Below are 11,696 nucleotides of genomic sequence, written 5' to 3' on the forward strand. Positions count from 1 at the left end.
TAATTTTTAAAAATAAAAAATATTTGAAAAACAAAAGGGGACATTCCCATCACCCTAGCTGGTCCCCATACCCTTTCCTAGTCAGTACTGCTCAAAAGGAGTCCCCCTACCCCTACCCAAAAGTAACCACTCTTCTGCCTCACTATAACTTAATTTTACCTGCTCTTAAAATGCATATAAATGGGATCATAAGTATGTTCTAATTTGTGTCCAGTTTCTTATGCAAAACATACTGCCTGTTACTCGATTTATCCACATAGTTGCTGTATCAACAGTTCATTCTTATTTATTGCTGTGTAGTATTTCATTTTATACATATACCACAATTTACCAATTCTGATAATGGCCATTTGGGATGTTTCTAATTTTCTTTAATTTTTGTAATACACTATCTTCTGGTTCCCTGACCCCCCAACCCCCCACCTTATCAGCATGTCTCCTTGACCTCCTTTGGCAGCCCCTCAAACATCATTACCTGACCTTGGCTCTCTTGTCTTATCCCCCTCTCTCTCATCTCCGCTCACCCTATTGCAGTGATTTTTAACTACTCCCTACCTGCTGCTGACTCCTAAATCCTTATTTTCCAGCACTGACTGCTCTTGATTTCAGATCCACTTTGTGGCTACAGCACTCTGATTGGTCTCCCTGCTTCTGATCTGGCTCTTCTTAAATCCATCTTCCATGATGCTACCAGTGATCCACCTGAGCCCAGAGCTGACCATTCCTCTTCTCTTCGCTGATTCTCCATCAACCAGTTCATGCTCTTTCAAATGATTTTAAGAAGTCCCTTTAAGGATCAATACATGGTGCTATCAGCTCTCCCTGACCTAGAAGCAATGTGTACCTGCTGCTAACTGGTCCTGAAATGTTTCTGGAGATTGGGAAAGGAGGGTGAAGAAGCAGCAAGCAGCCCAAGACCCAGTGAATAGTGTCCCATGAGCTGACTCTGACATATATGCTATACGGGTACTACTATGGAAACGGGCCCTCTCTAATCACTCGGAATTTTGACTAGTTTCTCCATGTTCCAGATATGTAAAGACAGCTTAAGTATCACTGCCTAGGCCATGGACTCTCACATTTACACAAACTAAATTGTCATTATCTTAGTCACTGGGTTCTAGGAAATGGCAACCTCCAGCTTCCTAAGGGCAGAGGCCACATCCCACTACCTCTGAAACATTCAGAGCCCTGTGGACAGTTAAAACCTCACTAGAGGCTAGCCCCTTGGTGATGAAGGCTGGTGAGCACTGCTGCCTTTGGCTGACCAACTCTGTGACCTCATTTAAGTTTTCAGACAATCAAAGCATTCCAAATGACAACAGGTAAGGATGGCAGATGTGTGTGTTCCAGGGGGAGGGGAGGGGATGCAAATGTGAGTCCAGCATGTTAACTTGTGAAAGCAAGAGGCAGGCAAAAGGTGTGGAACTCAGAATATATCCTCGATTTTGGTGGCATCCTTGCCAGGAACTTACAATCTTACCCTCTTTTATCCACTAAATCCAAATAAGTTAAAAAAAAATCACCAAGAAGTAGTCACTTACCCTGGCAAGTTTCTCTGGTTTGGAGGAGACATGCAGCTGGGAAAATAGCTCTGTTATCTCTTTGGTAAACTCTTCATCCCCTAAAAAGAAAAGTCCCATGTAAAACACTGCAGAAAGATGAGTGAGGATCACAGGGACAGGGAGTTGGGGCACAAGGAGGACAAGAAAAGGAATGGTAATAGCAGCAGCAGCATAGTAGTCACAGTAGCAGTAATAATGAACATGGTGCTTTGTGCTTACAGAATCCTATTAAGTGTATCAATGAATTATTTCAATGGGTTTATAAAAACAGTGTCATTATCCTATTTTAGAAATGAAAAAACTAGAGCTTGAAGAGGTTAATTTATTTCCCATAAATTAAATAACAAATTAGGAGTCAAACCTTGGCTTTTCTACTCCCAGTCCAAATCCTGTGCTCTTTTTATTACATCCCAGAAGTCTAAATGGAGAACCAGTGAAGGAAGAATCCTAAGCAGGTACTATGCATGCGTCTCCAAGGAAGTGGGACCAAAAAAATGAGTGCAAGTTAGTCAGAAGAATGGGAAGAGTTTCAGGCAGAGAAAACACGTACAAAGATCCAGAGTGAAGAAAATATAGTAAGAAGTATAATGTATTGAGAGTGTCTTAATATAAGGGGAAAAAGCCCTGCCAGCGTGGTTCAGTGGTTGAGCATTGACCTATGAACCAGGAGGTCACAGTTCCATTCCTGGACAGGACACATGACCAGGTTGTGGGCTCGATCCCCAGTGGGGACGTGCAGGAGGCGGCCGATCAATGATTTTCTCTCATCATTGATGTTTTTATCTCTGTCTCCCTCTCTGAAATGAATATATATATATACGTACCTGTGTGTGTGTGTGTGTGTTTGTGTGTATGCACACATACACATACATATATATGCACATATGTATATGTATACATGTGTGTCTATGTGTGTGAGTATATATATATATATGAAAGAAGAGGGATAAAATGAAGCTAGGAAGGTAAGCAGGATTCAGGTAATACAGGGCCTAATAAACCATGGTGAGGTGTTCAAGCTTAAACAGAGACAGATATGTCCAATTTAAATTTTAGAAAAATCACTTTGGCTCCTAAGGCAGGGTGTGTGAATTGAAAGGGGAACAGAAAGGGAGGCAGGAAGGCTAAGGCAATAATCCAGGATCTGGGTAAAAATTAATGGTGGACAAAAAGAAAGGAAGAGGAAAAGGGATTCCAGAATGCTACAAGGATGGTAAGGAAGCTATGGGAGGAGCCTGACAAGAGATGATAGGGAACATGAAATTCTCATACTTGAGAAACATACATGCCAACAGGTGGGCGAAGATCAAAAAGCAATCAACACATATAAACAAATGGCAGAAAATGATCTTTTCCTCTCTACTCATCTAAATCCTACCCACTATCCCCTTGGAAGCCCACCGCAAGGCCTCTCTGTACCACAGAATGCAGAGACAACTCTTGTACACAGAAGTCTTCTGGCACCAACAATCTGTATGAGTCTTTCTTAGAAAGCATTTCATGTTTCATCAGAGCAAATTATTATTGCTTCATAGCAGCTTTTTCTCCAAAATTCTTAGGAAAAAAATTTTATCTTGGCTTTTCTCTCTCCATCTGCTATTCTTTTGTCCTTTTCTTATCATTCAAGAAAGGGAATTTAAATGCTTTAGTGATCCCAGGTATAATATGGCTTTAGGAAAAGCTGCTCTCATTAAATGATACAACTGTAAATAATACAACTCATAAAAACAACTCCTAATTATATCTTACTGACTAAAAATCTAAAACCTGACTCTTACACAGGTATTTCGTTTTTTCAGTTAAAGCTCAAATTCATGTAGGTGAATCCATATTGGGATGCATGCACCCCAAGCGGTTCACAAAATAATCCAATAGAAAAGGTGGAACTTTTAACTTATACACATTTATCTCATTCATTTTTAAAATTCTATTTTAGGGTATACTTTAGAATGTAAATAATATATTATTATAGTAGTACCTAAGCATAATTTACAAATATTCAAATATGGATATATTAGGTCTAAGTGCTCAAAAAACTCTTATTGCTAAGAGTTGATCCAAAAAGTGTTTGGAGATCACTGTCATGTACTCCCCACAGACCTGAGTATAAAAAGGAGTTGTAGCATTAGAATAAACGTGTGTAAGGATGGGAAGGAGAAAGCTAGTGCTTTGGAGGGACTCAGGAGAAAGGGCAACATTCCCCACGCAGGATGTCTCCTTCCAAAGCGGAAGGATCAGTTGTGTAAGGTAGAGGAGAGGGCTAAGGATGCTGATAGAAAACAAAAATGACCAATATCACCAGAACCAGGTACTGTGGTTTTCTCTCCCCTCTGCTACCACCACGTTTTTTTGTGTGTGTTGTTTTACCAACTTCATTGAGATATAATTAAATATCAAGGTCAGTGCTGCAATCTCAACCAAATGGGGAGGGCTGTTAGGAAGGAGGGCATGCAGCACCCCACTGCTATCTTTGCAGAGTCGTGATCTGTATCAAACAGGTAGAAGAAAAAAATAACACACCATATCCTTCCTAGCATATCCATATGCTAGGTTTTCATATTACCTTTTTTATCTTCTTCCTCTTCCTCAGAGAACTCTGGTAGGGAAAATGCTTCTTTCAGCTGCTCCAATTCAAATTTTAGAGTCTCTAATTCTTCTCCACTTAGAGAATTAAGAATAGATTTCACCTGAATCAATATAATATAATAAGTTGTGGAAGTATAAAAGGAAAAGAAAAACATTCTCAAATGGAGAAGAGTCTACAGACCTAATTAAAATCAAAATTATGAGCTCACCAGCCAACACAATCTATTCCTTAAGAACCTTAACACAACAGACTGGTCATTACAGAAAGGTAGAATGAATACTTCCAAAAATAATATGACAGAAATGTCTGGAAATGAAGCAGTCTTGAATTAAAGGCTAACAGGCAATTGTATCCAAATTGGCAGTTTAAGCCAAAGAAATTAAAAAAAAAAAGACCAAGGTGAAGAAAAATAGCAAATGCGATATTAAGACTTCTTTGTTAATCTCTCTTTTTTGTTTAAATTTAGAAAAATAACACTTGGCTTATTCTATTTCCAGCAATTAGTTCAAACATTAGTTTTTAATCTGTTTTGGCCTGGTATTCTCAGAGTCTCAAGCCTCCATCTGAAACACATTTCATCCTCCAACTGTACAAAAAGAAAAGGAACTATGCAGCATTCCTTTGCTTGTCGACTATTCCAGATGAAATTTTTGGCTTAGAATTACCTTTACTTCACTTTCTCGGGAAAGCATCTCCAGAGCTTCTAGATGTGAAAGGCCTTGAAATTCATCAAAGAATACCCCGTAATGAGTTTTCCTGTCTGTTTCTATGGTAACCTCATTTGTGGTCCACTGCTCTTCCTTCTCCTTCGCCTCTCGTAAAACCTGAAGAGATAGAGGCATTACATTGCAAGTAATGAGAGCTCAAGGGTGAGATGGGTAACAGTATAGAGGACTGCTCTTTCTTTCTTGGCACTGTGATTCAACTCTGACAGGCTCAGCAACAGCAAGGGAAAATGATCACACATAATTTGATTCCAGACAGGGTAAATAACACCCAAGGAACCAGGTGTTTCTCTGAAAGTAGTTTAAACATTAATCTAATAAACAACTCTGAAAGGACTTGGCATCTTACACTGCACTGACAGGAGGCCCCTGCAGAAAGGAAAGAGGAGAAAAAAAGAACTGGGAAATTTTCTAAGCATTAGAGCTCTCCCTTCCCTCTTAACCTCCCCCTCCCCACTCTCAAGCCCCCACTATACACACACAAAAGTGCCTTAATTTTACAAACCATTAAAAAATCTTCAAAAGGAAATGCTAGCAATGTCCCAAGTTACCACAGGCAAAAATATACAAATCAACAAAGAAACAGGAAACAAAGAGGTAAAGGCAGTACCTGAGACAGTGTAGAATTCCGGTGCATCAGTCCCTTGGTTCTTTTAAATCCAGGATCCCCTTCTGCTATTACATCCATTGTCTTTTTCCCAATGAATTCTAGGGCATCCAAACCCCCACTGATAACCGTCTTCCCCTAGGAAACACATGCAACCTCATTATAATAATACTGAAAAAGACACGTGCCCGATTGACTATATAAAATAGTGGCGTATACCAAACACTGGCAAGAATGCAGAGCAACGGAAACAATCACACACTGCTTGTGCGAATATAAACTGGTATAACCACTTTGGGAAACTGTAATTATCTACTACAGCTGAACCTATGAATATGACTACCCTATGATCCAGCAATTCCACATATGGTCACATACTTAACAGAAATTTGTACAGAGGTTCATCAAGACATACAACAATGCTCACAGCAGCCTTTTTGTAAAAGCTAAAAACTAGAAACTACCCCTATATTCACCAACCTGTGGAATGAATAAATGTGACAGAGTCACACAATGAAACACAGCAAAGAAAATATAATACTCTACACACATTTCACCATGGATAAATCATACAAACATAATGTTGAGTGAAAGAAGCCAGATACAACAGAGTACATTCTGTATGATTCCACTTATATAAAGTTTAAGAGCAGGCAAAATTTATCTAGGATGGTAGAAGTCAGGATTGTGATTATCTTGGTAGGCAAGAGCAGGAGGCACAGATGACTGGGAAACAGCACAGGGGGGACATGTGATGTACCATCATGTTGTTTCTTAGTCTGAATGTGTTCACGCTGTGAAAATTCAAACTGAACACTTAGGCCTTCATTTTTCTGTATATGTGTTATACTTCAATAAAAGTTAAAATTAAAAAATATTAGGTATCCATATTCACATAGAAAAGATATTAAGCTCTAATGTTTCTATCCCTGGCCAGTGTGGGGCAGTTGGTTGGGTGTCATCCCATACACCAAAAGGTTACTGGTTCGATTCCCAGTCAGGGCACATGTCCAGGTTAAGGGTCTGATCCCTGACAGGGGGCATGCAGGAGAGAGCCTATTGATGTATTCCTCTCACATCGATGTTTCTCCTTCTGTCTCTCCCTTTTCCTTTCTCTCCTCTAAGAATCAATAAAAAAAAATCTTTTTAAAAAGTGTTTCTAATCATATAGTTTTATAAGTATCCATCATAAATATATTTCTCTTTTGCCTAAAAGATGCAATTATGAGCAAATATTTTTGTAAAGCATGGTTTTCTAGGGCTACCAAACTAAGAATTCCTAATCCATAAAATGTTACGTATACTTCCTCTGTTACATTTACCCTCCTGCTTCCACCTCTACTCCTCTAAAGCGAGTTTTCAAGTACCTGTCACTCTATTCTTAAGATCAAAGTAATTTGGAATGCCAATTAGTTCCCATGGCTTTTCAAGGATGAGGGAGAAAGAGACAAGAATCCATTGTAATCTTGGAAGGAAGCAGGCCACCTAATACTCACTGTGCTCTGAACAGCAGTAGAGATAGTTGAGAATACACCAAACGCTCCTGTCACCGGGGAGGAGTTTTCATCCTCTTTGGCATTTGTCTCTCCTACAGGGGGTAGAGAAGTGGTCCATAAATGGTTTTTCTTTGTTAGCATCTACGTGAATTTTTAAAAAATTAGACCCTACTTCCCACATGAAAGGTATTAGTCTTTTTGTTTTATTAAACTATTTGCCTATTTTAAAATGAAAGGTAAAATAGCTTTTTTATTTTTATTTAATTTCAAAAATAAAATCCAATCTACTACTATATGATCCTATTTACGGGATCTTCTGGACAAAATAAACTATAGAGTTAGAAAGAGATCAGTGGTTGTCAAGAGCTGAGAGAAGGTATACGCATTAGGGGACTTTGGGGGAAATGATGAAAATATTATTTTATCTTGATTTCCTATGTAGATATAGAAAATATCCTCTATCTGTATAATCACAACGGACTGTGTAAACAGTGTAAACAAGATTGCATGCTTGTCAAAACATATAAAACTATCTACCTAAAAAGAGTAAACTTGCCTGGCTGGTGTTGCTCAGTGGTTGAGTGTCGACCCATGAACCAGGTCACGGTTTGATTCCTGGTCAGGGCACATGCCCAAGTTGCAGGCTCAAACCCCATTGGGCTCATACAGGAGGCATCTGATCAATAATTCTCTCTCATTGAAGTTTCTATCTCTCTCTCCCTCTCCCTTCCTCTCTCTGAAATCAATACTTTTTAAAAAAAAAAAAAAAAAGACCCCCACATCTTAAAAATCCAAGCACAAAAATATACACCCCCCAAAAGTAACACATTAAAATATTTTTTCATTCCATGATAATTTCAAAATCAGCTAACTCTTATTGGACTTTTATTAATTGTGCAATATGATGGGCAGTTTTCACATTCTGTATTCAAGAACTTGTTTATTTAAGGTTTATAAAAGTCCTGAGATATAAAACACCATCCCATTGCATAGATGAAGTGAAGTGAAGAGACACATGAGTGGTGAAAAGACACAGACCTCCGTCAGCCAAAGACTCCAAATTGCCTTTCTCACCAGTCCCATCGTACCCTGAATATCAGAGGCTCAATAATTTTCTACTGAAAAATGAGCTCCACCATTCCATGTTGACCCATAATTCTATGTCTTACTGTTTCCATATACTGACCTGCTGCATACCAGACCTCATTTGAAATATCACTGGGACTAGGGATTCCAAGGGAAGTCTCTGCCTTCTCAATGACATTTGAAATACCTTGTCCTAAAGAGAAAAATGATAACATTTTTATTTTTAAATATTACTTGCTATTAGTCACCAAAACTGAACAAACCAAAAATTAAATCCATACATTTTTAATTTCATACAGCTACAGAACATGTTATTTGGATCTTACATAATCTTTGGGAATGCATCCTTATCAAAATAGAAAAAAATGATTCATTATCACCAAAGAATAGTTTTATATTAACAAATCCTAAACATCAACCTTCTAAGCAGGAAATGCTGTAAACTCTAGTGGCTGTGTAAATCGGCCCATCATTATTAATGCATCCCCAAACTATAAAGTAAACATAAAATTTACTAACAAATCACTTTTAACCCAGATCTTCAGCAAAATACACATAGAAATTAATAAAAATAACTGATGGCCTTACCTACTGTGGCCACTGTAGCTGAGGCTGAAGAAAGTAAGGACTTGCCCCAGCTGCCCCAGTAGCCCCATCCAGTCTGGGCTTCATCTTTGGAAACAGTCTCCTAATTTTCCCAGTAGCCAGAAAAATAAAAAGCAAAAGAAAATTTTAAAAATTAGAGGAAAATAAGAGTGTATAGACAAGTCATCTAGTTTGTAGCCACAAGCATGGGCAAAGGAATATACATTATTTGGCTCAAGAAATGTATTGTTTGACTGACAGAGATTTACGTAACCTGCATGTCAGCACCACACGGCAAAGACAACTACTCATAAAGGCATTTATAAACCTGAGAAGATGATGTTTTATGCTTCTAAAAGGAAATAGGTGCAATTCTAAACTGGCAATGATTCTAAATTATTTTTAACCCTAACATTTTTTAACCTCAATTTTTAACAGATACTCTACTTTGCCTGCAGCCTGTGATGCCTGAACAGGAAGAACTTCTGAAGTCTCATGGTCACTGGAAGGTTTGGACTCTGGTCTTTTCCGAGTAGAAACTACAGATTCTGGTTTACTCTCTGGCTTGATACTTTGGTCAACAGACTCAGAATTCTTGGCTGGCTCGGAGTTCTCATCTTCAGGGATGGGGGCTGCTTCAGTTATCACTGGAGTCTCAATATCATCTTTATCTGACATGATTAGATCATTGCCTGGTAAAATAAAAGCCCAAGAACAAATTAATTATGCAGGTTTTTCAGGTATAAGTTATTTGTTTCAACCTTTTATTTTGAGATTATCATAGACTCACATGCAGGTAAGAAATAATACAAAGAAACCTCATTCAGTTTCCCCCGATGGTAACAATTAGTATAACTATAGTATATCACAACCAGGATATTGATAGAAACAATCAACTGACTTTACTCAGAATTCACCAGTTTTATATGCACTCATTTGTGCATGTGTAATTAGTTCTATAAAAATTTATCACATGTATAGATTTCTGTGACCATCACCAAGTCAGGATACAGAAACGTTCGATCACAAGGATCACTTCGGTTATTCTTTTTTAGCCACATCCTATCCTCTTCCCACCTCATAGCAACCAATGATCTGTTCATCTCCATAATTTTGTCATTTCAAGATGTGATTTAAACGCAATCACAGACTATGTAAGCTTTTGAGATCAACTTTTTTCACTAGCATAAGACCCACAAGACTCATCCAAGTTGTGTGTATCAATAATTTCTCCTTTTTATTGCCAAGTAGTATTCATTAGTAAGGAAGTATCTCAGTTTGTTTCACCATTTACCTGTTGTTTGCAGTTTGTTTGAGGCCATTATAAATAAAACAGCTGTGAGCAGTCATGTGCAATTTTTTATGGGAACATAAGCTTTCATTTCTTTAGAATAAATGTCCAAAAGTACAACCATTGGTACTTATTTCATTTTATAAGAAACTGTCGCTTTAGCTGGTTTGGCTCGGTGAATAGGGTGTCAGCCTGCGGACTAAAGGGTCCCTGGTTCAATTCCAGTCAAGGGCACACGCTGGGGTTGCAGGCTCCGTCTCCAGTGGGGGGCGTGCGGGTGGCACCCAATCGATGATTCTCTCTCATCATTGATGTTTCTATCTCTCTCTCCCTCTTCCTTCCTCTCTGAAATAAAAATACATTTTTTTAAAAAGAAAAACTGTCATACTCTTTTCCAAAATAGCATTCCCACCAGCAACGTATGAGTGATCATGTTTCTCTGCACTCTGTCCAACATTTGCTGGTATTATTTTTTTATTAGAGCCATTCTGATAGGTGTGTGATACTTTAAGTTGCATTCCTCTAATCCAGCAGTTCTCAACCTGTGGGTCACGACCCCTTTGGCAGTCGAAGGATCCTTTCACAGGGGTCGCCTAAGACCATCCTGCATATCAGATATTTACATTATGATTCATAACAGTAGCAACATTACAAGTAGCAACGAAAATAATTTTATGGTTGGATCACAATATGAGGAACTGTATTTAAAGGGTCAGAAGGTTAAGAACCACTGCAATCAATAATAGTATTGAACATCTTTTCATGTGCTCATTTGCCATCTATATATCCTCTTCAGTGAAATACCTATTTGTATGTTTTGCTCATTTTCTAATTGGATTTTTTTTCTTTTACTGTTGAGTTCTGAGAGCTCCTTTTATATTCTAGATTCAAGTCTTTTGTCAGATATGTGGTATGCAACTACTTTATCCCATTTGTAGCTTATCTCTTCATCCTCTTTAAAAGCAAAACTTTTTCATTTCAATGAGGGCCAATTTATCAACTTTTCCTTTTACTGACTGTATTTTTAAAAATGTTAGTCATTAATCATTCCTACCGTACATTTTCAGAGAGATTATGAAATCCAAGCCATCAGGTAGTATTTACATCAGACCAACTACTGAATGGCAATGTTAACCAATTAAATTCCTTCCAAAAGTATAGCTCTTTGGCAATTAAAACCAAGATATTAGTGTTTTCACAACAAGCAGATGCTGCTAGTTTACAGGATAGCCAAGTAGCACCAGGGAAGATACAAATGTATCCAATATATACATACATACTAACATACATACACACACACACACACACACACACACACTGAGACCTTAGTTAGGTATGTACAAGCACAGATTTTGTACCAATATATACTATGTACAGACCCAATCCATACCATAAAAATGTTCCTAATGTACTAGAAAAGAGAGCCCATGTTAACAATTAAGACAGCTTGGAAGGCCCTAGCCCAGGGGTGGGCAACCTTTTTGTGTGTGCGTGCCAAAACCAGCAAAATCTCTGACTCAAAATTCTTCTGCGTGCCAACCCTAATTTTTTGAGAACATGTTACGCCTACTTGGTATCTCTTAAGGTGTACGCATGTGAAGAACCTTGAAGAAATAATAAAATTCATTTGAGTGACAAAAACATAGTATAGGATGATGAAAAATACATTTATTTTTTAATGTATACATGTACACTGATAGTCCGACAGAAAACTTTATGACTCGTTTGATATTATCAGTGGGACTTTTGGTGCT

At 38.1% G+C, this 11,696-nt stretch overlaps 1 protein-coding gene across 3 annotated transcripts in view; it reads right to left on the bottom strand.

Annotated features, from left to right (window-relative positions):
* FAM114A2 (family with sequence similarity 114 member A2) overlaps positions 1-11,696 on the bottom strand; it is a 25,652-nt gene that overhangs the window by 7,654 nt on the left and 6,302 nt on the right. For 2 of the 3 annotated variants that reach the window (XM_015565632.1, XM_015565631.1), the window contains exons 2-9: positions 9,099-9,343; positions 8,655-8,754; positions 8,167-8,259; positions 6,981-7,072; positions 5,488-5,622; positions 4,818-4,976; positions 4,129-4,252; positions 1,545-1,624 (exon numbers count right to left, since the gene is read on the bottom strand). In XM_015565632.1, coding sequence (XP_015421118.1) covers positions 1,545-1,624; positions 4,129-4,252; positions 4,818-4,976; positions 5,488-5,622; positions 6,981-7,072; positions 8,167-8,259; positions 8,655-8,754; positions 9,099-9,329 — 1,014 coding nt within the window. In that variant the 5' untranslated portion in view covers positions 9,330-9,343. Of the gene's footprint in view, positions 1-1,544; positions 1,625-4,128; positions 4,253-4,817; positions 4,977-5,487; positions 5,623-6,980; positions 7,073-8,166; positions 8,260-8,654; positions 8,755-9,098; positions 9,344-9,945; positions 10,070-11,696 lie in introns of those variants that run through there. The other variant, XM_006766282.2, reaches the window with a different exon arrangement.

This window comes from Myotis davidii, unplaced genomic scaffold (assembly GCF_000327345.1).
Source record: "Myotis davidii unplaced genomic scaffold, ASM32734v1 scaffold18, whole genome shotgun sequence".
Classification (NCBI taxonomy): domain Eukaryota; kingdom Metazoa; phylum Chordata; class Mammalia; order Chiroptera; family Vespertilionidae; genus Myotis; species Myotis davidii.